The 27,500-nt window shown below is 48.3% G+C and overlaps 1 protein-coding gene across 1 annotated transcript in view; it reads right to left on the reverse strand.

The window, feature by feature from the left end:
• Positions 1–27,500, reverse strand: part of LOC139581794 (netrin receptor UNC5A-like) — a 643,974-nt gene that overhangs the window by 179,166 nt on the left and 437,308 nt on the right. The window contains exon 6 of the mRNA XM_071411970.1: positions 14,717–14,884. Within this exon, the coding sequence (XP_071268071.1) occupies positions 14,717–14,884 (168 nt within the window). The remainder of the gene's footprint in view (positions 1–14,716; positions 14,885–27,500) is intronic.

The raw sequence follows: 27,500 nt of genomic DNA on the forward strand, positions 1-27,500 counted from the left end.
CTGGTGTAGTGAGGTGGCTGCTGTCTACCACCTGATAAACCCAGGCTGGTGTAGTGAGGTGGCTGCTGTGTCTACTTCCTGATAAACCCAGGCTGGTGTAGTGAGGTGGCTGCTGTGTCTACTTCCTGATTATCCCAGGCTGGTGTAGTGAGGTGGCTGCTGTCTACCACCTGATAAACCCAGGCTGGTGTAGTGAGGTGGCTGCTGTGTCTACTTCCTGATAAACCCAGGCTGGTGTAGTGAGGTGGCTGCTGTGTCTACTTCCTGATAAACCCAGGCTGGTGTAGTGAGGTGGCTGCTGTGTCTACTTCCTGATAAACCCAGGCTGGTGTAGTGAGGTGGCTGCTGTGTCTACTTCCTGATAAACCCAGGCTGGTGTAGTGAGGTGGCTGCTGTCTACCACCTGATAAACCCAGGCTGGTGTAGTGAGGTGGCTGCTGTGTCTACCACCTGATAAACCCAGGCTGGTGTAGTGAGGTGGCTGCTGTCTACCACCTGATAAACCCAGGCTGGTGTAGTGAGGTGGCTGCTGTCTACCACCTGATAAACCCAGGCTGGTGTAGTGAGGTGGCTGCTGTCTACCACCTGATAAACCCAGGCTGGTGTAGTGAGGTGGCTGCTGTCTACTTCCTGATAAACCCAGGCTGGTGTAGTGAGGTGGCTGCTGTCTACCACCTGATAAACCCAGGCTGGTGTAGTGAGGTGGCTGCTGTCTACCACCTGATAAACCCAGGCTGGTGTAGTGAGGTGGCTGCTGTGTCTACTTCCTGATTATCCCAGGCTGGTGTAGTGAGGTGGCTGCTACACTTCGACATGTAGGATCATTATTTATGGACATTTAAAAACACAGGTTTTCTTAACAGAATAGCTAGTTTAATTGGCTGTTTTGGTCAATGGTCTTGGTGCCCCGGCAGATGGCCTTGGTGCCCCGGCAGATGGCATTGGTGCCCTGGCAGATGGCATTGGTGCCCCGGCAGATGGCATTGGTGCCCCGGCAGATTGCCTTGGTGCCCCGGCAGATGGCCTTGGTGCCCCGGCAGATGGCCTTGGTGCCCCGGCAGATGGCCTTGGTGCCCTGGCAGATGACCTTGATGCCCTGGCAGATGGCCTTGGTGCCCTAGCAGATGGCCTTGGTGCCCTAGCAGATGGCCTTGGTGCCCTAGCAGATGGCCTTGGTGCCCTGGCAGATGGCCTTGGTGCCCCGGCAGATGGCCTTGGTGCCCCGGCAGATGGCATTGGTGCCCCGGCAGATGGCATTGGTGCCCCGGCAGATGGCATTGGTGCCCCGGCAGATGGCATTGGTGCCCCGGCAGATGGCATTGGTGCCCCGGCAGATTGCCTTGGTGCCCCGGCAGATGGCCTTGGTGCCCCGGCAGATGGCCTTGGTGCCCCGGCAGATGACCTTGGTGCCCCGGCAGATGACCTTGATGCCCTGGCAGATGGCCTTGGTGCCCTAGCAGATGGCCTTGGTGCCCTAGCAGATGGCCTTGGTGCCCTAGCAGATGGCCTTGGTGCCCTGGCAGATGGCCTTGGTGCCCTGGCAGATGGCCTTGGTGCCCTGGCAGATGGCCTTGGTACCCTGGCAGATGGCCTTGGTGCCCTGGCAGATGGCCTTGGTGCCCTGGCAGATGACCTTGATGCCCTGGCAGATGGCCTTGATGCCCTGGCAGATGGCCTTGGTGCCCTGGCAGATGACCTTGATGCCCTGGCAGATGGCCTTGATGCCCTGGCAGATGGCCTTGGTGCCCCAGCAGATTTGTAGACATGCTGCTGTGCAGTTTGTTGCTAACCTTACTTTGCTACCTGCCAACTTTACAGTTTTTACTTTTTAATTACGTTTATATTTTCGTTTTTCCCTCGCTCAACTTTTTTCATTCAACTTTTCCACCACGGACGCTTTATCTGTACGTGGTTCGTCAGGACCTCCACCAGCCGAAGCTAAGTAGTAACATTAACATGATGCCATCTAATTGCAGTCGCTGTACTCATAATATACAGGAGAACGATCGCCTTATGGTGAGGATAGCCGTGCTGCAAGCCCAGCTTCAGATGCAATCGTTAGGCAAGGGTGATTTAAGTGTAGGAAAGGATGAAACAGCGTCTGTGCCACCGGTAAGTACAGATAGTAGTTTAAATCCCCTGGCACAGTCCCCGCAGCCGGACAACTTTCTCATGGCTTCTGGAGGGAAATGCTGTAGGAATGCTCAACCGGTGTCGCTCATTCAGCCGACAGAAACTTTCAACCGGTTCTCCCCATTAAGCAACGAGTCCGAGCCTTCTCTGGTCTCTACTCCTCCCGTTGCGGGGTCCGAGACACCGAAGCCTCCCACCATTAGCTCTGACAAATTGAAAACCCTAGTCATTGTCGACTCCATTACCCGTAGTATTAGACTTAAAACGAATCATCCAGCGATCATACACTGTTTACTAGGGGGCAGGGCTACCGACGTTAAGGCTAATCTGAAGATGGTGCTGGCTAAAGCTAAAACTGGCGAGTGTAGAGAGTATAGGGATATTGTTATCCACGTCGGCACCAACGATGTTAGGATGAAACAGTCAGAGGTCACCAAGCGCAACATAGTTTCAGCGTGTAAATCAGCTAGAAAGATGTGTAATTGTCTCTGGCCCCCTCCCAGTTAGGGGGAGTGATGAGCTCTACAGCAAAGTCTCACAACTCAATCGCTGGTTGAAAACTGTTTTCTGCCCCTCCCAAAAGATAGAATTTGTAGATAATTGGCCCTCTTTCTGGGACTCACCCACAAACAGGACCAAGCCTGGCCTGCTGAGGAGTGACGGACTCCATCCTAGCTGGAGGGGTGCTCTCGTCTTATCTACAAACATAGACAGGGCTCTAACTCCTCTAGCTCCACAATGAGATAGGGTGCAGGCCAGGCAGCAGGCTGTTAGCCACCCTGCCATCTTAGTGGAGTCTGCCACTAACACAGTCAGTGTAGTCAGCTCAGCTATCCCCATTGAGACCGTGTCTGTGCCTCGATCTAGGTTGGGCAAAACTAAATATGGCAGGGTGGCAATCTCACTGGAATAAAGACCTCCTCCATTCCTGTCATTATCGAAAGAGATTGTGATACCTCACATCTCAAAATAGGGCTACTTAATGTTAGATCCCTCACTTCCAAGGCAGTTATAGTCAATGACCTAATCACTGATCATAATCTTGATGTGATTGGCCTGACTGAAACATGGCTTAAGCCTGATGAATTTACTATGTTAAATGAGGCCTCACCTCCTGGTTACACTAGTGACCATATCCCCTGCGCATCCTGCAAAGGCGGAAGTGTTGCTAACATTTACGATAGCAAATTTTAATTTACAAAAACAAAAACGACGTTTTGGTCTTTTGAGCTTCTAGTCATGAAATCTATGCAGACTACTCAATCACTTTTTATAGCTACTGTTTACAGGCCTCCTGGGCCGTATACAGCGTTCCTCACTGAGTTCCCTGAATTCCTATCGGACCTTGTAGTCATGGCAGATAATATTCAAATTTTTGTTGACTTTAATATTCACATGGAAAAGTCCACAGACCCACTCCAAAAGGCTTTCGGAGCCATCATCGACTCAGTGGGTTTTGTCCAACATGTCTCTGGACCTACTCACTGCCACAGTCTTACTCTGGACCTAGTTTTGTCCCATGGAATAAATGTTGTGGATCTTAATGTTTTTCCTCATAATCCTGGACTATCGGACCACCATTTTATTATGTTTGCAATCGCAACAAACAATCTGCTCAGACCCCAACCAAGGATCATCAAAAGACGTGCTATAAATTCTCGGACAGCCCAAAGATTCCTAGATGCCCTTCCAGACTCCCTCCACCTACCCAAGGATGTCAGAGTACAAACATCAGTTAACCACCTAACTGAGGAACAAAATGTAACCTTGCGTAATACCCTAGATGCAGTCGCCACCCCTAAAAACAAAAAACATTTGTCATAAGAAACTAGCTCCCTGGTATACAGAAAACACCCGAGCTCTGAAGCTTCCAGAACATTGGAATGGAAATGGCGCTTTCCAACTAGCTTGGAAAGACAGGACAGAGCCCTCACTCCTGCTCGATCATCCTATTTTAATTGAGGAAAATAATAAACTTAATTGAGGAAAATAAGAACAATCCAACATTTATTTTTGAGATTGTCGTAAAGCTAACTAAAAAGCAGCATTCCCCAAGAGAGGATGGCTGTCACTTCAGCAGTGATAAATTCATGAACTTCTTTGAGGAAAAGATCATGATCATTAGAAAGCAAATTACAGACTCCTCTTTAAATCTGCGTATTCCTCCAAAGCTCAGTTGTCCTGAGTCTGCACAACACTGCCAGGACCTAGGATCAAGGGAGACACTCAAGTTTTTTAATAGTATATCGATTGACACAATGATGAAAATAATCATGGCTTCTAAACATTCAAGCTGCATACTGGACCCTATTCCAACTAAACTACTGAAAGAGCTGCTTCCTGTGCTTGGCCCTCCTATGTTGAGCATAATAAACAGCTCTCTATCCACCGGATGTGTACCAAAATCAGTGGCAGTAATAAAGCCTCTCTTGAAAAAGCCAAGCCTTGACCCAGAAAATATTTTAAAAACTATCGGCCTATATCGACTCTCCCATTCCTCTTGGTCACCTGTTGATTGACAAATGGAGGGGAGGGAGAGAGTGAAGGGAGTGGTGAGATTTAATATAGTTTGACTTGGCTGCTGGCTGACTGGCTTCATCCTTTGAATCTCTCCCAGTATGTGTCTGTCTGGGCTGCTGGCTGGCTTAGTCCTGTTGGTCTCTCCCAGTATGTGTCTGTCTGGGCTGCTGGCTGGCTTAGTCCTGTTGGTCTCTCCCAGTATGTGTCTGTCTGGGCTGCTGGCTGGCTTAGTCCTGTTGGTCTCTCCCAGTATGTGTCTGTCTGGGCTGCTGGCTGGCTTAGTCCTGTTGGTGTCTCCCAGTATGTGTCTGTCTGGGCTGCTGGCTGGCTTAGTCCTGTTGGTCTCTCCCAGTATGTGTCTGTCTGGGCTGCTGGCTGGCTTAGTCCTGTTGGTGTCTCCCAGTATGTGTCTGTCTGGGCTGCTGGCTGGCTTAGTCCTGTGGGTCTCTCCCAGTATGTGTCTGTCTGGGCTGCTGGCTGGCTTAGTCCTGTGGGTCTTTTCCAGTATGTGGTTCATCTGATCAACCATAGAAGTCCCTACCAGCTCTCATTAACCAGATTGGACAATCACAAAAAAAACATGACACACTTTATCATCACTGTGTTCCTTAAATTGAGGAGCATCCTACTTGTTCCAGAATTGGGATGCCAGGACAGAAAAGAGCTTTAGCAAGGTATCTCTGCTACATTCATCCATTGGGATGCCAGGACAGAAAAGAGCTTTGATGTACGTCTCTGCTATATTCATCCATTGGGATGCCAGGACAGAAAATAGCTTTGATGTACGTCTCTGCTATATTCATCCATTGGGATGCCAGGACAGAAAAGAGCTTTGATGTACGTCTCTGCTATATTCATCGGTTTTGACTGGGTGACAAGACTTTTACTAATTTCCTAAAAGTTGCAAGACTCACACGGCAGTTCAAAAATAACAACAACGACAAAAAAGAACCGGTTCCGAATGCTGTTCAACTGTTTACACAAACCAGTCACTACAACCCTGAATTAACGCACACTCTATTGCTGGAACATATCGTTAATTATTTTATATATCTCTGGGAAAGATGTGGAAAAAACCCCAGAAGAACACCACAGTGCTGGATAACTAATGATCAACAAAGAATTCTGCCTCTGGAATAATTAGTGGATTTTTTTTTTTAAAGCAGGATTGCTGCTAAAACATGTATTTTTTTTTTTTTTTAAGCAGCAGGATAAGAAAACTACACTGACAGAAACCACAAGCCCAGTCTACCATAAACAAAACCCGACAACTAGCTACCGTATTGAAATGTCAGACAAGGCAAATCCTCATGTAAATTATTCACACTGAGTATGCATCCCAAATGGGCCCCCTATTCCCTATATAGTGCACTGCAAAGTAGCGCACTATAAAGTGAAAAAGGGAGGGCATTTGGGACACAGATATGATTCTAAAAGACATTACACAGCTCCAAATGTCATTGATTCATTCTAGCCCCCTGTCTGATAGTCTCCCAGTCGACCCATGTAGTCAGTAGCACATTGAACCTGAAAAGGTCACAGTACTAATGGCAGTCGCATGCGTCTCTATCTAGAACTTAAAAGGATTCTTTGATTGTCCCCGACCGGAGAACCCTTTGAAGAATGCTTTATGATTCCAGGTAGAACCCTTTAGGGTTCCACGTAGAACCCTTTCCACAGAGGGTTTTACATGGGAACCCAAAAGGGTTCTACGTCAACAACAAAAAAAAGCGTTCTCCTTGGAACAAAAAAGGGTTCCCCTTTCGGGACAGATGAAGGTCCCTTTTGGCCACAACATCTCCACAAAATGCCCACAAAATGATGTGGAAACTGAGGTGCACTTCCTAACCTCCTGCCAAATGTATGACCATATTAGAGACACCTATTTCCCTCAGATTACACAGACCCACAAAGAATTTGAAAAAAAAAATCAAATTGTGATAAACTCCCATATCTATTTGTTATATATTTTTTATGTAACCTTTATTTAACTAGGCAAGTCAGTTAAGAACCAAGTATTATTTAAAATACCCCGGCCAAACCCGGACGACGCTAGGCCAATTGTGCACCGCCCTATGGGACTCCTAATCCCAGCCGGTTGTGATACAGCCTGGAATCAAACCGGGTCTGTAGTGATGCCTCTAGCACTGAGATGCAGTGCCTTAGACCTCTGCGCCACTCGGGAGCCCAATGGGTCACAGCAGCAAGATTGTTGCCACAAGAAAAGGGCAACCAGTGAAGAACAAACACCATTGTAAATACATCCCATTTTTCTGTTTATTTATTTTCCCTTTTGTACTTTAACTATTTGCACATCGTTATAACACTGTATATAGACATAATATGACATTTGAAATTGGAACTTTTGTGAGTGTAATGTTTACTGTTCATTTTACAATTTTTATTTCACTTCTGTTTATTATATATTTCACTTGCTTTGGCAATGTAAACATATGTTTCTCATGCCAATAAAGTCCATTGAATTGAGAGAGAGAGAAAGAGAGACAGAGAGAGACAGCAAATGAGTAAGACAGTAAGAGCCCCCTTTCCCCAGACAGACAGAGCAGAGCCAGCAGAGCTGTGATAGAGGTCAAGCCCCAGTCTATCCCTCATCTACAGAGTGGACATGCCGTGTCTGGTGTACTGGCCTCTCCCCTCAGTCTCACACTCCGTCTAAAATGCCACCCTATTCCCTATTTATATCCTGTAAGGTCCGATAGGGCTCTGGTCAAAACAAAAGTAGTGCACTATATAAGGGGGTAGGGTGCCACTTGGGACCAGCCCCAGCCTCAGTCCCCTCTGTCTCACTACACTGCCCACACAGGCCACAATGCAATTTGTGTTACAGTGCCCTTAGGGTTGGAATTACATGGAGACTCTTGGGGGGGGGGGGGATCCAAACATTTTTTGCCTATTCTGAGTCCACGTGTAATCTCCTTAAAGCTTACGGAGGTGCTCTGCCTGCTTTGTTATAGGGAGCACCTTGCATCGCCGGGTACTTCTGAGATTGAACCCATGAATGCACTGTTTTAATCAGAACAAATCCACCTCTTGTTGCTGTCAGATTCTACATCCTACTGCTGCTTTTTGTCTCCTACCGTTTCCTGTGTTTATTTCTCCCCTCTAGGAGCATTAGTTGTATTCCGAAGAGGACATATTACTTTCACTCCAGCCTGACGCTACCGTGGGTGACGTCTGACTACCTGTCCTGGGAGTGATGATGCAATGAGATCTCTGATTGGTTGCAGTAGACTCAGGTACTAGGGAGCAGGAAGAGTTGAAGCTAGAGTCTGACGGAGGTGGAGGGATTAGCTCTCTGCTGTTGACGGGGCATAGGATATTTGTGGAATATTTTCTTGGGGTGACACATTTTTTTTCTCTCTCCCTCTCTCTCTACACGCCACTCTTTCTCCACATCACTCTGCCTCCACACCACTCTGCCTCCACATCACTCTGCCTCCACACCACTCTGCCTCCACATCACTCTGCCTCCACACCACTCTGCCTCCACACCACTCTGCCTCCACACCACTCTGCCTCCACACCACTCTGCCTCCACACCACTCTGCCTCCACGCCACTCTGCCTCCACGCCACTCTGCCTCCACACCACTCTGCCTCCACGCCACTCTGCCTCCACGCCACTCTGCCTCCACGCCACTCTGCCTCCACGCCACTCTGCCTCCACACCACTCTGCCTCCACGCCACTCTGCCTCCACGCCACTCTGCCTCCACGCCACTCTGCCTCCACACCACTCTGCCTCCACGCCACTCTGCCTCTGCCTCCACACCGCTCTGCCTCCACACCAGTCTGCCTCCGCACCACTCTGCCTCCACACCACTCTGCCTCCACGCCACTCTGCCTCCACACCACTTTGCCTCCACGCCACTCTGCCTCCACACCACTCTGCCTCCACACCACTCTGCCTCCACACCACTCTGCCTCCACGCCACTCTGCCTCTGCCTCCACACCACTCTGCCTCCACGCCACTCTGCCTCCACACCACTCTGCCTCCACACCACTCTGCCTCCACACCACTCTGCCTCCACGCCACTCTGCCTCCACACCACTCTGCCTCCACACCACTCTGCCTCCACATCACTCTGCCTCCACACCACTCTGCCTCCACACCACTCTGCCTCCACGCCATTCTGCCTCCACGCCACTCTGCCTCCACACCACTCTGCCTCCACACCACTCTGCCTCCACACCACTCTGCCTCCACGCCACTCTGCCTCCACACCACTCTGCCTCCACACCACTCTGCCTCCACGCCACTCTGCCTCCACACCACTCTGCCTCCACGCCACTCTGCCTCCACGCCATTCTGCCTCCACACCACTCTGCCTCTGCCTCCACACCACTCTGCCTCCACGCCACTCTGCCTCCACGCCATTCTGCCTCCACGCCATTCTGCCTCCACACCACTGCCTGCCTCTGCCTCCACACCACTCTGCCTCCACGCCACTCTGCCTCCACACCACTCTGCCTCCACACCGCTCTGCCTCCACACCACTCTGCCTCCGCACCACTCTGCCTCCACACCACTCTGCCTCCACGCCACTCTGCCTCCACACCACTCTGCCTCCACTCCACTCTGCCTCCACGCCACTCTGCCTCCACGCCATTCTGCCTCCACGCCATTCTGCCTCCACACCACTCTGCCTCTGCCTCCACACCACTCTGCCTCCACACCACTCTGCCTCCACACCACTCTGCCTCCACACCACTCTGCCTCCACGCCACTCTGCCTCCACACCACTCTGCCTCCACACCACTCTGCCTCCACACCACTCTGCCTCCACGCCACTCTGCCTCCACACCACTCTGCCTCCACGCCACTCTGCCTCCACACCACTCTGCCTCCACGCCATTCTGCCTCCACGCCACTCTGCCTCCACGCCATTCTGCCTCCACGCCATTCTGCCTCCACACCACTCTGCCTCTGCCTCCACACCACTCTGCCTCCACGCCACTCTGCCTCCACACCACTCTGCCTCCACGCCATTCTGCCTCCACGCCACTCTGCCTCCACGCCACTCTGCCTCCACGCCACTCTGCCTCCACACCACTCTGCCTCCACACCACTCTGCCTCCACACCACTCTGCCTCCACATCACTCTGCCTCCACACCACTCTGCCTCCACATCACTCTGCCTCCACGCCACTCTACCTCCACACCACTCTGCCTCCACGCCACTCTACCTCCACGCCACTCTGCCTCCACGCCACTCTGCCTCCACGCCACTCTGCCTCCACACCACTCTGCCTCCACACCACTCTGCCTCCACATCACTCTGCCTCCACGCCACTCTGCCTCCACACCACTCTGCCTCCACATCACTCTGCCTCCACATCACTCTGCCTCCACGCCACTCTGCCTCCACGCAACTCTGCCTCCACACCGCTCTGCCTCCACATCACTCTGCCTCCACATCACTATGCCTCCACATCACTCTGCCTCCACATCACTCTGCCTCCACATCACTCTGCCTCCACACCACTGTGCCTTCACACCACTCTGCCTCCACACCGCTCTGCCTCCACACCACTCTGCCTCCACACCACTCTGCCTCCACATCACTCTGCCTCCACACCACTGTGCCTCCACATCACTCTGCCTCCACATCACTCTGCCTCGACACCACTCTGCCTCCACACCACTGTGCCTCCACACCACTCTGCCTCCACACCGCTCTGCCTCCACACCACTCTGCCTCCACGCCACTGTGCCTCCACACCACTCTGCCTCCACACCACTCTGCCTCCACATCACTCTGCCTCCACGCCACTGTGCCTCTACACCACTGTGCCTCCACACCACTCTGCCTCCACATCACTCTGCCTCCACATCACTCTGCCTCCACACCGCTCTGCCTCCACGCCACTCTGCCTCCACACCACTCTGCCTCCACACCACTCTGCCTCCACACCACTCTGCCTCCACATCACTCTGCCTCCACGCCACTGTGCCTCTACACCACTGTGCCTCCACACCACTCTGCCTCCACATCACTCTGCCTCCACATCACTCTGCCTCCACGCCACTCTGCCTCCACACCACTCTGCCTCCACACCACTCTGCCTCCACATCACTCTGCCTCCACATCACTCTGCCTCCACGCCACTCTGCCTCCACACCACTCTGCCTCCACACCACTCTGCCTCCACGCCACTCTGCCTCCACACCACTCTGCCTCCACACCACTCTGCCTCCACACCACTCTGCCTCTGCCTCCACACCACTCTGCCTCCACACCACTCTGCCTCCACACCACTCTGCCTCCACATCACTCTGCCTCCACGCCACTCTGCCTCCACATCACTCTGCCTCCACATCACTCTGCCTCCACATCACTCTGCCTCCACGCCACTCTGCCTCCACACCACTCTGCCTCCACGCCACTCTGCCTCCACACCACTCTGCCTCCACACCACTCTGTCTCCACACCACTCTGCCTCCACATCACTCTGCCTCCACGCCACTCTGCCTCCACACCACTCTGCCTCCACACCACTCTGCCTCCACGCCACTCTGCCTCCACACCACTCTGCCTCCACACCACTCTGCCTCCACACCACTCTGCCTCTGCCTCCACACCACTCTGCCTCCACACCACTCTGCCTCCACACCACTCTGCCTCCACACCACTCTGCCTTCACACCACTCTGCCTCTGCCTCCACACCGCTCTGCCTCTACCTCCACTCTGCCTCTGCCTCCACACCACTCTGCCTCCGCACCACTCTGCCTCCGCACCACTCTGCCTCCACACCACTCTGCCTCCGCACCACCCTGCCTCTGCCTCCACACTGCTCTGCCTCTGCCTCCACTCTGCCTCTGCCTCCACACCACTCTGCCTCCGCACCACTCTGCCTCCGCACCACTCTGCCTCTGCCTCCACACCGCTCTGCCTCTGCCTCCACTCTGCCTCTGCCTCCACACCACTCTGCCTCCACTCTGCCTCCGCACCACTCTGCCTCCACACCACTCTGCCTCCGCACCACTCTGCCTCCGCACCACTCTGCCTCCACACCACTCTGCCTCTGCCTCCACACCGCTCTGCCTCTGCCTCCACTCTGCCTCTGCCTCCACACCACTCTGCCTCCACTCTGCCTCTGCACCACTCTGCCTCCACACCACTCTGCCTCCACACCACTCTGCCTCTGCCTCCACACCGCTCTGCCTCTGCCTCCACTCTGCCTCTGCCTCCACTCTGCCTCTGCTTCTACCTCCACTCTGCCTCCACATCGCTCTGCCTCTGCCTCCACTCTGCCTCCACACCACTCTGCCTCCACTCTGCCTCTGCCTCCACACCACTCTGCCTCCACACCACTCTGCCTCCACACCACTCTGCCTCCACACCACTCTGCCTCCACACAGGAATAAAAGATATCTTAACTCATGGTGTGTAAACTCTGGTGTGTAAACTCTGGTGTGTAAACTCTGGTGTGTAAACTCTGGTGTGTAAACTCTGGTGTGTAAACTATGGTGTGTAAACTCCGGTGTGTAAACTCCGGTGTGTAAACTCTGGTGTGTAAACTATGGTGTGTAAACTATGGTGTGTAAACTCTGGTGTGTAAACTATGGTGTGTAAACTATGGTGTGTAAACTATGGTGTGTAAACTCTGGTGTGTAAACTCTGGTGTGTAAACTCTGGTGTGTAAACTCTGGTGTGTAAACTCTGGTGTGTAAACTCCTGGTGTGTAAACTCTGGTGTGTAAACTATGGTGTGTAAACTATGGTGTGTAAACTCCGGTGTGTAAACTCCGGTGTGTAAACTCTGGTGTGCCGTTTGCTATAATTCACCTTTTTATTTCCAATATTTACTACATGACTAGAGTGCCGAACAATAACAGTACTCTGCTCTGCCACCGTACCACGACTAGTGACTATGACTGCGTACCAAATGGCACCCGTCCCAAATTACACAATATTCACTACATAGTGCACTACTTTAGACCAGGGCCCTGTGTCACCCTATTCCCTATATAGTGTACTACTTTAGACCAGAGCCCTATGTCACCCTATTCCCTATATAGTGCACTACTTTAGACCAGAGCCCGATGGGCTATATAGGGAATAGGGTGCAAATTGGGATGCAGACATGGACTTAGGCCAGTTCAGAACAAGTTCTCATTTACAGCTGCGACCTGGCCAAGATAAAGCAAAGCAGTGCGACACCAAGAACAACACAGAGTTACACATGGAATAAACAAACATACAGTCAATAACACAATAGAAAAGACTATATACAGTGTGTGCAAATGTAGTAAGATTAGGGAGGTAAGGCAATAAATAGGCCATGGTGGCGAAGTAATTACAATTAAGCATTAATACTGGAGTGATAGATGTGCAAAAGATGATGTGCAAGTAGAGATCCTGGGGTGCAAAGGAGCAAAATAAATAAATAACAATATGGGGATGAGCTAGTTAGATGGGCGATTTACAGATGGGCTGTGTACAGGTGCAATGATCTGTAAGCTGCTCTGACAACTGATGCTTAAAGTTACTGAGGGAGATATAAGACTCCAGCTTCAGTGATTTTTGCAGTTCGTTCCAGTCATTGGCAGCAGAGAACTGGAAGGAAAGGCGGACAAAGGAGGAGTTGGCTTTGGGGGTGACCAGTGAAATATACCTGCTGGAGCGCGTGCTACGGGTGGGTGCTGCTATGGTGACCAGCTAGCTGAGATAAGGCGGGGCTTTACCTTGCAAAGACTTATAGATGACCTGGAGCTAGTGGGTTTGGCAACGAATATTAAGCGAGGACCAGCCAACGAGAGCATACAGGTCGCAGTGGTGGGTAGTGTATGGGGCTTTGGTGACAAAACGGATGGCACTGTGATAGACTACATCCTATTTGCTGAGTAGAGTGTTGGAGGCTATTTTGTAAATGACATCGCCGAAGTCAAGGATCGGTAGAATAGTCAGTTTTATGAGGGTATGTTTGGCAGCATGGGTGAAGGAGGCTTTGTTGCGAAATAGGAAGCCGATTCTAGATTTAATTTTGGATTGGAGATGTTTGATGTGAGTCTGGAAGGAGAGTTTACGTCTAACCAGACACCTAGGTATTTGTAGTTGTCAACGTATTCTAAGGCAGAACCATCCAGAGTAGTGATGCTGGACGGGAGGGCAGGTGCAGGCAGCGATCGGTTGAAGAGCATGCATTTAGTTTTACTTGGATTTAAGAGCAGTCGGAGGCCACGGAATGAGCGTTGTATGATATGAATCAGGGTATGAATCAGGTATCTGAATCTGAATCAGATATGAATCAGGGACATGGGTTCTACCGCACAGACTACAGGGAGGAGAAACAGAGATGTGTGGCTACAGACTGACGACACAAAGGTATATTTTACCACTCAAACCAATCTAATCACAGACAAACAACCAAACAGCCAACCACCCGCTCACCAGCTTAACAATTATACCTAATCGCAAAATAAATTGATGGAAAAACAAGCAGCCAATCTAAATATTAACTAATGTATCTAAACACAAAGATTTTAATGAGCCAAAGCAAGCCAAACAGTGCTAAGCCAATCAGAGCCAAGCAGAGGTGGAGCCACAGAACAGGAAGTAGCCTAGCTGAATGCCTGGGAGCGGATGAGCGGGCGGTGTTACCTGGGCAGGTGGCGTTGAAGGACAGGAAGTAGTCTAACTGAATGACTGGGAGCGATTGAGCGGGCGGTGTTACCTGGGCAGGTGGCGGTGCAGGACAGGAAGTAGTCTAGCTGAATACCTGTGAGCTGTTGAGCGGGCGGTGTTACCTGGGCAGGTGGAGCCGCAGGACAGGAAGTAGTCTAGCTGAATGACTGGGAGTCGTTGAGCGGGCGGTGTTACCTGGGCAGGTGGCGGTGCAGGACAGGAAGTAGCCTAGCTGAATGCCTGGGAGCGGATGAGTGGGCGGTGTTACCTGGGCAGGTGGCGGTGCAGGACAGGAAGTAGTCTAGCTGAATGCCTGGGAGCGGTTGAGCGGGCGGTGTTACCTGGGCAGGTGTCGGGCTAGGACAGGAAGTAGTCTAGCTGAATGCCTGGGAGCGGTTGAGTGGGCGGTGTTACCTGGGCAGGTGGCTGTGCAGGCGCTTTTCTGGACATTCTGTCCGTCGCAGGCCAAGCCCCCGTTCAGCGGCGTGGGATTGGTGCAGCTGCGGCTCCTCCTCTGCCAGCCCCTCCCACAAACTGCGCTGCACGCCGACCACGTTGTCCAGGTAGACCAACCGCCGTTCACTGTCACCGTGATGAAGTGATGGAGGGAGAGGAGGAGGGAAGCCAAGAAGTAAGGTAGGGGAGGGAAGGATGGAGCGAGGGAGAAAGGAGAGGTGGTGGAAGGGGAGGGTGGGACGGAGGGATGGGGTGGGAGAGGGGGGAGAGTTGGTGGAAGGGGAGGGTGGGATAGAGGGAGGGAGGGGGTGGGTGGGGAGGGAGGGAGGGAGGTAGAGAAGGTACAGGGATGGAGGGATCAAGGAAGGTAGCGAGAGGAGGAGGGAGTGAAGGGAAAAGGGAAAGTGGAAGAGAGGAGTGAAGGGAGGGATGAAGCGACAAATCAGCCAGGGTTACCCAACATGGTCCTGTCTGACTACATGTATCATGGACAGATATATATTAGTGGGATCCTGTCTGACTGCATGTATCATGGACAGATATATATTAGTGGGATCCTGTCTGACTGCATGTATCATGGACAGATATATATTAGTGGGATCCTGTCTGACTGCATGCATCATGGACAGATATATAAAACTGGGGTCCTGTCTGACTACATGTATCATGGACAGATAGATATTAGTGGGATCCTGTCTGACTACATGTGTCATGGACAGATATATATTAGTGGGATCCTGTCTGACTACATGTGTCATGGACAGATAGATATTAGTGGGATCCTGTCTGACTGCATGTATCATGGACAGATAGATATTAGTGGGATCCTGTCTGACTACATGTGTCATGGACAGATAGATATTAGTGGGATCTTGTCTGACTGCATGTATCATGGACAGATAGATATTAGTGGGATCCTGTCTGACTACATGTGTCATGGACAGATAGATATTAGTGGGGTCCTGTCTGACTGCATGTATCATGGACAGATAGATATTAGTGGGATCCTGTCTGACTGCATGTATCATGAACAGATAGATATTAGTGGGATCCTGTTTGACTGCATGTATCATGGACAGATATATATTAGTGAGATCCTGTCTGACTGCATGTATCATGGACAGATATATATTCGTGGGATCCTGTCTGACTACATGTATCATGGACAGATATATATTAGTGGGATCCTGTCTGACTGCATGTATCATGGACAGATATATATTCGTGGGATCCTGTCTGACTACATGTATCATGGACAGATATATATTAGTGGGATCCTGTCTGACTACATGTATCATGGACAGATAGATATTAGTGGGATCCTGTCTGACTACATGTATCATGGACAGATAGATATTAGTGGGATCCTGTCTGACTACATGCATCATGGACAGATAGATATTAGTGGGATCCTGTCTGACTGCATGCATCATGGACAGATATATATTAGTGGGGTCCTGTCATGTGACTACTGTACTGTGTGTGTGATGCTGTCTGCTGCCATGTAACTACTGTACTGTAGGTGTGATGCTGTCTGCTGCCATGTGACTACTGTACTGTGGGTGTGATGCTGTCTGCTGCCCTGTGACTACTGTACTATAGGTGTGATGCTGTCTGCTGCCATTTGACTACTGTGCTGTAGCTGTGATGCTGTCTGCTGCCATGTGACTACTGTACTGTAGGTGTGATGCTGTCTGCTGCCATGTGACTACTGTACTGTAGGTGTGATGCTGTCAGCCGTCATGTGACTACTGTGCTGTAGGTGTGATGCTGTCTGCTGCCATGTGACTACTGTACTGTAGGTGTGATGCTGTCTGCTGCCATGTGACTACTGTACTGTAGGTGTGATGCTGTCTGCTGCCATGTGACTACAGTACTGTGGGTGTGATGCTGTCTGCTGCCATGTGACTACAGTACTGTGTGTGTGTGATGCTGTATGCTGCCATGTGACTACTGTACTGTGTGTGTGATGCTGTATGCTGCCATGTGACTACTGTACTGTGTGTGTGATGCTGTCAGATAACATGTGACTACTGTACTGTAGGTGTGATGCTGTCAGATGCCATGTGACTACTGTACTGTAGTTGTGATGCTGTCTGCTGCCATGTTACTACTGTACTGTAGGTGTGATGCTGTCTGCTGTCATGTGACTACTGCACTGTGGGTGTGATGCTGTCTGCTGCCATGTGACTACTGTACTGTAGGTGTGATGCTGTCTGCTGCCATGTGACTACTGTACTGTAGGTGTGATGCTGTCTGCTGTCATGTGACTACTGCACTGTGGGTGTGATGCTGTCTGCTGCCATGCGACTACTGTACTGTAGGTGTGATGCTGTCTGCTGCCATGCCAGGTAGACTCATTGACAATGTAACTATGGTTAGCTAGGCTTTATCTCTGGCTACAGTCAATGACAAGGTAACATATCCTATTAGGAGCACTACTTCATAGCATTATAGGCCCTGGTCAAAAGTAGTGCACTACTTCATAGCCCTATAGGCCCTGGGCAAAAGTAGTGCACTACTTCATAGCCCTATAGTTCCCTGGTCAAAAGTAGTGCACCACAAAGGGAATAGTTTGCCAGTTGGGACGGAGCCAATGTACATCCTGACTAGAGTCATTGACAGGTGCACCAGCGGGGTAGGCTACCCTTTTCCTTGAGCTGCGAACAAAGTGACCACCGTGGGGGACAGGAACAAACGTGACACTTGCCTCTAATGTTGATGGGGGATAAGAAAGAACGTGACACCCTGCTGCTCTTGACCTTGGTTACATGTTCAAGAAATAACTGCAGAAATACATAAACACACCTGCTCCTCTGCTGTGGTATGTACACTAGCTGTGAATAAACACACCTGCTCATGTGCTGTGGTATGTACACTAGCTGTGAATATATAACTATGGTAACTAGCATTCTCTTTCTCAAACTAGATACTGGCCGTGTCCAAATATCCATACTAATGTACTAAATACTTAAACTACACCCTATGTCAAATCAAATCAAACTTTATTTATAACATGCGCAGAATACAACAAGTGTAGACTTTACTGTGAAATACTTACTTACAAGCCCTTAACCAACAGTGCAGTTCAAGAAGAGTTTAAGAAAATATTTACCAAATAAACTAAAGTAAAAAATACTAAAAATAACACAATAAAATGTCTTTGTGAGAGGTTAACTTTGTTTGTGGCACATAGCCCTTTAGCTTCCCGGTTGTTTTTGATTGTTTATTGTTTTTGTCGGCGTCATATAAATAAAGGAATATGTACGCTCACAACGCTGTGCTTTGGTCTACTGCTGTTGACGGCCGTGACAGAGTAGCAGCAGTGTACAAAACAAATGGAGGGTGTCAGTGTAAATAGTCCGGGTGGCCATTTGATTAATTGTTCAGCAGTCTTATGGTTTGGGGGTAGAAGCTGTTCAGGAGCCTTTTGGTCCGAGACTTGGCGCTCCGGTACCGCTTGATGTGCGGTGGCAGAGAAAACAGTCTATGACTTGGGTCACTGGAGTCTCTGACAATTTTATGGGCCTTCCTCTGACACTGCCTAGTATATAGGATGTGGATGGCAGGAAGCTTGGCCCCAGTAATGTACTGGGCTGTACGCACTACCCTCTGTAGCGCCTTGTGGTCAGATGCCAAGCAGTTACCATACCATGCGGTGATGAAACCGGTCAGGATGCTCTCGATGCTGCAGCTATAGAACTTTTTGAGGATCTGGGGACCCATGCCAAATCTTTTCAGTCTCCTGAGGGGGTAAAGGTTTTGTCGTCCCCTCTTCACGACTATCTTGGTGTGTTTGGACCATGATAGTTTGTTGGTGATGTGGACACAAAGGAACTTGAAATACTCTACCCGCTCCACTATAGCCCCGTCAATGTTAATGAGGGCCTGTTCGGCCTGCCTTCTTCTGTAGTCAACGATCAGCTCCTTTGTCTTGCTCACATTGAGGTAGAGGTTGTTGTCCTGCCAGTTCTCTGACCTCCTCTCTGTCTCATCGTTGTCGGTGATGAGGACTACCGCTGTTGTGTCGTCAGCAGACTTAATGATGGTGTTGGAGTAGTTCTTGTCCACGCAGTCGTGGGTGAACAGGGAGTACAGGAGGGAACAAAGTACACACCCCTGAGGGGCACCAGTGTTGAGGATCAGCGTGGCAGATATGTTGTTGCCTACCCTTACCACCTGGGGGGCGGCCCGTCAGGAACTCCAGGATTCAGTTGCAGAGGTGTTTGCGTCCAGGGTCCTTAGCTTAGTGATGAGCTTTGTGGTGCACTAAGGTGTTGAACGCTGAGCTGTAGTCAGTGAACAGCATTCTCACATAGGTGTTGCTTTTGTCCAGGTGGGAAAAGGCAGTGTGGAGTGTGATTAAAAGATTGTGTCATCTGTTAATCTGTTGGGGCGGTATGCAAATTGAAGTAGGTCTACGGTATCCAGAAGGATGCTGTTAATGTGAGCCATGACCAGCCTTTCAAAGCACTTCATGGCTACCGACGTGAGTGCTACGGGCAGTAATCATTTAGGCAGGTTACCTTTGCTTACATGGGCACAGGAACTATGGTGGCCAGCTTGAAACATGTAGGTGTTACAGACTCAGTCAGGGAGAGGTTGAAAATGTCGGTGAAGACACTTGCCAGTAAGCCCCGTGGCTTTGCGTACACGTTCTGGTAATCCGTCTGGCCCCGTGGCTTTGTTAAATGTTGCTTGCCTCGAAGCGAGCATTAAAGGCATTTACCTCGTCTGGTAGGCTCCCGTCACTGGGCAGCTCGCGTCTGGGTTTCCCTTTGAGTCAGTAAAAGTTTTCAAGCCACATCCGACGAGCGTCAGAGCAGTTGTAGTAGGATTCAATCTTAATCCTGTATTGATGCTTTGCTTTTTTGATGGTTCGTCTGAGGGCATAGCGGGATTTATCTTCACTAAACATTTATTGAGTAAATGAATGTCTTCTGAGTGCAACCATATGAAGATCATCAAAGGTAAGGGATTAATTTTATCTCTATTTCTGACTTGTGTAACTCTTCTACTTGGCTGGTTACTGTTTGTAATGATTTGTCTGCTGGGCGATGTTCTCAAATAATCGCATGGTATGCTTTCGCCGTAAAGCCTTTTTGAAATCTGACACCGTGGTTGGATTCACAATAACTTAATATTTAAACCTATGTGTAACACTTTTTATATTGAGTATTTCTGTTTTTGAATTTGGCGCTCTGCAATTTCACTGGATGTTGGCCGCTAGCGTCCCACGTACACTAGTGAGGTTATTATAAGCGTCCGGGTTAGAGTCCCGCTCCTTGAAAGTGGCAGCTCTAACCTTTAGCTCGATGCAGATGTTTCCTGTAATCCATGGCTTCTGGTTGGGATATGTACGTATGGTCACTGTGGGGACGACGTCGTCGATGCACTTATTGATGAAGCCGATGACTGAGTTGGTATACTCCTCAATCCCATTGGATGAATCCTGGAACATATTCCAGTCTGTGCTAGCAAAACAGTCCTGTAGCATCCGCGTCATCTGACCACTTCTGTATTGAGCGAGTCACTGGTACTTCCTGCTTTAGCTTTTGCTTGTAAGCAGGAATCAGGAGCATAGAATTATGTTCAGATTTGCCAAATGGAGGGCGGGGGAGAGCTTTGTACGCATCTCTGTGTGTGGAGTAAAGGTGGTCCAGTGTTTGTTTTCCTCTGGTTGCTTAAGTGACATGCTAGTAAAAATTTGGTAAAACTGATTTAAGTTAGGCTGCATTAAAGTCCCTGGCCACTAGGAGCGCCACTTCTGGATGAGCATTTTCTTGTTTTCTTATGGCCGTATACAGCTCATTGAGCGTGGTCTTAGTGCAAGCATCGGTCTGAGGTGGCAAACAGATGGCTATGAATAATATAGATGACAACTCTCTTGGTAGATAGTGTGGTCTACAGCTTATCATGAGGTACTCGACCTCAGGCGAGCAATACCTCGAAACTTCTTTAATTTTAGACATCGGGCACCAGCTGTTATAGACAAAAAGACACACACCTCCACCCTTCGTCTTACCAGACATATCTTCTCTGTTCTGCTGGTGAAAATCCCTTCAGCTCCATATTGTCCGTGTCGTCGTTCAGCCACGACTCGTTGAACCAGACTATCACATTTAACCTAATGGAGTTATATCTTACTGATTTAACTTGTTATGGCTGCAGGGGGCGTATTGAAAATATGTGCCAATTTTCAAACGGCCTCTTAATCAATTTTTGCTCTTACAATATGCATATTATTATTACTATTGGATAGAAAACAGTCTCTAGTTTCTAAAACCGTTTTAATTATTTCTCTAAGTGGAACATAACTATTTTTACAGCCCATTTCCTATCCGGAAGTGAGATTTCCAAAATCGATGTCGCTCTTCAAGACCTTGTCTATAAAAGTGCATGTCACTTAGGACTGTAGAAACACGTCATACGCCTTCCTCTGGGTGTCATGCGGAAGTGAGAGCAGAAATGACTTGATTATCTCGTCCTGGGATTGAACACAACCTCTTTGAGTGAGACTTGCGCACTTTATATTTTTTTCTGGGCGCGAAGTAGGACCTGGACTCGGCTCCTGGAAAACACTCGTTAAAGGTGAATATGATCTCTGGCTTCGATTTTATTTGATACATGTCACAATATCATCCTAAAGTATGTTTTTTCAATATAGTTTCATTATATTATTGACATTTATTCTGGACTTTAGACGTGATGCGACGCAAGAATTGGTTAAAGAACGAGAGGTTAGCAACGCACGGCCAGTGTGCTTGCTAATTCAAGAGGGAAATCGTTCGTTCTGGATCGAAATAAAGACGTTTCTGAACAAAGGACCCCTTGGAGAACATTCTGATGGAAGATCAACAAAGATAAGGACCCAATTTGGGATGCTTTTTCATATATCTGTCGAACTGTGCTATGCTACCGTTTGACTAGAATCAATGCTGCTGTGTGCTAGCTATTGTAGTAAGCTAATATAACGATATATTGTGTTTTCGCTGTAAAACACTTCAAAAATCGGAAATATTGGCTCTATTCACAAGATCTTTGTCTTTCTTTAGCTATCCACCATATATTGTTCTGAAATGTTTTATGATGTGTAATTAGTAGTTGACGTTGGTGTCTGTATTTTCTCTGGCTACTCCCGTGCGATTTCTGACTGTAGCTATGATGGTAGCAGTAATGTAAAACTGATTTATAGCTAAAATATGCACATTTTTTGAACAAAACATAGATTTATTGTGTAACATGTTATAGGACTGTCATCTGAGGTACTTTTTTCTAGGTTATTTAGGTTGGTTCTAGGTTAGTTAGGTTGGCTTGTGCATGCTACTTGCATCCTACTTGTGCTGTGAAAAATGTCTGTCCTCTTTTTTATTTGGTGGTGAGCTAACATAAATATATGTGGTGTTTTCTCTGTAAAACATTAAAAAAATCGGACATGTTGGCTGGATTGACAAGATGTTTATCTTTCAAATGCTGTATTGGACTTGTTAATGTGTGAAAGTTAAATATTTAAAAAAAATAGATTTTGAATTTCGCGCCCTGCACTTGAGCTGGATGTTGTCATAGGTGTACCGGCGTCGGGCTGCAGCCATAACAGGTTTTAAGTAGCAAGACAAACATTTATCTTATTCATGTTTAAAGAGAGTTGTGTTATTCTCAAGTTACTCATTACGTTTAAGTGACCGTTAGTCTTGAACCAAAGACATCAATGAGGATGCCTCTCTATCTAAATACTCTCCGCTAACACAACCATGTTGTAAAGCAATTGATCCAAAAGCAGAGGTAAGACTTCAGGCTAATTTCATTGTCCTCTACATGGTGGACAAAAGACAGAAAGAATGACTCAACTTCTTACTAAACTAAACTTCTTACTAAACTTCTTACTAAACTAAACTTCTTACTCAACTTCTTACTAAACTTCACTTCTTATAAATCTTTTCGAACTGATTCTAAATAACACATTTGAAAATGCCAAGCCACATATAAGGACTGAGCAGTGAGCGTAGTGTAAAGTGTTTTTGGTCTCTTTTTCTTGGCATAACAGCCACTGATTGGTTCATGGATGTGAAGTGGTCTAATGTAAGTGGTCTATGTAATTTACCTTTAACACCTGAAAGACATAAAATACCGTTCTTAATCACCATCTCTGCTATCGCCCAAATAATTATTCCTGGACTGAATTAATCTCGACAAATTTCAAACTATACATTGTGTGTGTATGTGATGGCTAGTATCAACTAGTGTCCCGTAGTGCGTGCCTGTGTCAAATCAAACCAAATCAAATTGTATTTGTCAAATGCTTCGTAAACAACAGGTGTAGACTAACAGTGAAATGCTTCATAAACAACAGGTGTAGACTAACAGTGAAATGCTTCCTAAACAACAGGTGTAGACTAACAGTGAAATGCTTCCTAAACAACAGGTGTAGACTAACAGTGAAATGCTTCATAAACAACAGGTGTAGACTAACAGTGAAATGCTTCATAAACAACAGGTGTAGACTAACAGTGAAATGCTTCCTAAACAACAGGTGTAGACTAACAGTGAAATGCTTCATAAACAACAGGTGTAGACTAACAGTGAAATGCTTCCTAAACAACAGGTGTAGACTAACAGTGAAATGCTTCCTAAACAACAGGTGTAGACTAACAGTGAAATGCTTCATAAACAACAGGTGTAGACTAACAGTGAAATGCTTCCTAAACAACAGGTGTAGACTAACAGTGAAATGCTTCCTAAACAACAGGTGTAGACTAACAGTGAAATGCTTCCTAAACAACAGGTGTAGACTAACAGTGAAATGCTGACTGACGGTCCTTCCCAACAATACAGAGAGAAAGAAAATAGAGAAATAATAGAAAAGTAAAACACGTAATAATAAAAGTTATAATAAATACACAAATGAGTAACCTGACTATATACACAGAGTACCAGTACTGAGTCAATGAGTAACCTGACTATATACACAGAGTACCAGTACTGAGTCAATGAGTAACCTGACTATATACACAGCGTACCAGTACTGAGTCAATGAGTAACCTGAGTATATACACAGAGTACCAGTACTGAGTCAATGAGTAACCTGACTATATACACAGAGTACCAGTACTGAGTCAATGAGTAACCTGAGTATATACACAGAGTACCAGTACTGAGTCAATGAGTAACCTGACTATATACATAGAGTACCAGTACTGAGTCAATGAGTAACCTGACTATATACACAGAGTACCAGTACTGAGTCAATGAGTAACCTGACTATATACATAGAGTACCAGTACTGAGTCAATGAGTAACCTGACTATATACACAGAGTACCAGTACTGAGTCAATGAGTAACCTGACTATATACACAGAGTACCAGTACTGAGTCAATGAGTAACCTGACTATATACACAGAGTACCAGTACTGAGTCAATGGGTAACCTGACGATATACACAGAGTACCAGTACTGATTCAATGAGTAACCTGACTTGGTCAGTGCAGATAGTCTTGGTAACTATTTAACTAACTATTTAACTAACTATTTAACTAACTATTTAACGAACTCTTATGGATTGTGGGGTAGAAGTTGTTCAGGGTCCTGTTGGTTACAGACCGTTTTCCGTGCGGTAGCAGAGAGAACAGTCTATAACTTGGGTGGCTGGAGTCTTTGATAATGTTTAGGGCCTTCCTCTGACATTGTCTGGTATAGAGGTCCTGGACATCGTCTGGTATAGAGGTCCTGGACATCGTCTGGTATAGAGGTCCTGGACATTGTCTGGTATAGAGGTCCTGGACATCGTCTGGTATAGAGGTCCTGGACATCGTCTGGTATAGAGGTCCTGGACATCGTCTGGTATAGAGGTCCTGGACATCGTCTGGTATAGAGGTCCTGGACATCGTCTGGTATAGAGGTCCTGGACATCGTCTGGTATAGAGGTCCTGGACATCGTCTGGTATAGAGGTCCTGGACATCGTCTGGTATAGAGGTCCTGGACATCGTCTGGTATAGAGGTCCTGGACATCGTCTGGTATAGAGGTCCTGGATGGCATGGAGCTCGGCCCCAGTGATGTACCGGGCTGTCCGCACCATCCTCTGTAGCGCCTTGCGGTCGGAGGCCGAGCAGTTGCCATACCAGGCAGTGATGCCTCCAGTCAAGACGCTCTCGACTTTTTTGAGGATCTGAGGGACCCAGCCTCCTGAGGGGGGAAAGTCGTTGTTGTGTTGGTGTGTGTGTGTGGACAATGACAGATCCTTAATGGCGTGGACACCGAGTAACGACGTGAAACTCTCGACCCTCTCCACTACAGCCCCAATGATGTGAATGGGCTCGGCCATCCGTTTCCTGTAGTCCACGATCAGCAACATTTGTCTTGCTGACGTTGAGGGAGAGGTTGTTGTCTTGGCAACACACTGTGTGTGTGTGTGTGTGTGTGTGTGTATGTTCGCGCACGTCTTTGTGTGTTGTCCTGCTCCTGCGGGCTCAGACTTCAATACTGGCACATAATGGGTAGAATTGGATCATGAAAGTTGATTGGATTGAATCAAGTCTTCAGAATTCTAATCAACTTTCTATATTTACTCTCCTGCTCACAAATGGGGCCCTATTCTTTATATAGTGCACTATGTTTGACCAGAGCCCTATAAGCCCTCGTCAAAGGTAGTGTACACTATGTAATAGGGTGCCACTGGGGACGTGGCATCCTTCTCCTTTCTTCTTAAATTAACTGATTTGTTGACTCGGAAGCCTTTGGACTAGTACTCCCTCTGAAATTGGCCTGCTTCTCTGCTCTATCTCCCCCCTGCAACCTCTCTCCCCCGTCTCTCTCTCTCTCTCTCTCTCTCTCTGTCTCTCTCTCTCTCTCTCTCTCTCTCTCTCTCTCTCCCCCTCTCTCTCCCTCGCTGCTCGCCGCTCTTCTTCTCCCACCTGGGCCTCCGTGGCTGAATCATTTCCTTGTCCTCTCTCTGCAATTGATTGCCCACCACGGCGTGATAAATTGCCAAGACACTCTGCCACTGATTACCTCTAAGCACAGAGTGGCTCCACCACGTCAGACTGCCTGCCCCCTCGTTATCACGTATCCAACCCGGCCTCCCTCCGTACCACCATCCCTCCCTATCACCTTCCCTACTGCCCACCACCCCGCCAAGGAAAATACAGAGGCTGTCTACCAAATGGTGTACTAATCCATATATAGGGCTCAGGTCAAAAGTAGTGCACTATGTAGGGAATAGGGTAACATTTTTGGAGGCTACCAGACCATTATAACTCACTACACACTACACCTAGAGTTCAGTCTGAGCCCTGGCCTCTGAGAACTGAAAGTACGTAAATGGACATATTTTTAATGTGAAGTTCGTGTAGACTATTTTACAGGTTGTGGTAATGACAGTGATTAACGTGACAAACGAAGAACATTTGTGTTTTTTTTTGTATGATTTGAATAAAGAACCATATTGCACAAACGAGCGACCTGCAATTCATGCTCCATTTCCCTGGGTCGCAGGGCCTTAAGTGCATTTCTCTGGGTCGCAGGGCCTTAAGTGCATTTCCCTGGGTCGCAGGGCCTTACGTGCATTTCTCTGGGTCGCAGGGCCTTACGTGCATTTCTCTGGGTCGCAGGGCCTTAAGTGCATTTCCCTGGGTCGCAGGGCCTTACGTGCATTTCTCTGGGTCGCAGGGCCTTAAGTGCATTTCTCTGTGTCGCAGGGCCTTAAGTGCATTTCCCTGGGTCGCAGGGCCTTACGTGCATTTCTCTGGGTCGCAGGGCCTTAAGTGCATTTCCCTGGGTCGCAGGGCCTTACGTGCATTTCTCTGGGTCGCAGGGCCTTAAGTGCATTTCTCTGGGTCGCAGGGCCTTACGTGCATTTCTCTGGGTCGCAGGGCCTTACGTGCATTTCTCTGGGTCGCAGGGCCTTAAGTGCATTTCTCTGGGTCGCAGGGCCTTAAGTGCATTTCCCTGGGTCGCAGGGCCTTACGTGCATTTCTCTGGGTCGCAGGGCCTTAAGTGCATTTCTCTGGGTCGCAGGGCCTTAAGTGCATTTCTCTGGGTCGCAGGGCCTTAAGTGCGAGGCTTCATTGATTGACGTTATTAAAAAGCAAGCAATAGAAAGCAAATGGGTCTCGGGGCGCTCTATTCAATTTAACTCTTCCATTATTAATCAGGTAAAAAAAAAAAAGGGAAATTCAAAGACTAATCCTTTCAATCATCTCTCAACAACACGACTAAAAATCAAGAATCATTTTAGGAGTCCGCTGGAGGCTGAGAGGACAACAGAGAGGACAACAGAGAGGACAACAGAGAGGACAACAGAGAGGACAACAGAGAGGACAACAGAGAGGACAACAGAGAGGACAACAGAGAGGACAACAGAGAGGACAACAGAGAGGAAAACAATGACATTTAATGGTAGGAATTAAACTAGGCTCATTACAAACTATTCATGGTTGGAATTATAGACTAGTTGTTACTATATCAGCTGTCTGTATAGACTAGTTGTTACTATATCAGCTGTCTGTATAGACTAGTTGTTACTATATCAGCTGTCTGTATAGACTAGTTGTTACTATATCAGCTGTCTGTATAGACTAGTTGTTACTATATCAGCTGTCTGTATAGACTAGTTGTTACTATATCAGCTGTCTGTGTCTGTGTAGACTAGTTGTTACTATATCAGCTGTCTGTGTCTGTATAGACTAGTTGTTACTATATCAGCTGTCTGTGTAGACTAGTTGTTACTATATCAGCTGTCTGTGT

This window comes from Salvelinus alpinus, chromosome 7 (genome assembly GCF_045679555.1).
Source record: "Salvelinus alpinus chromosome 7, SLU_Salpinus.1, whole genome shotgun sequence".
NCBI lineage: Eukaryota > Metazoa > Chordata > Actinopteri > Salmoniformes > Salmonidae > Salvelinus > Salvelinus alpinus.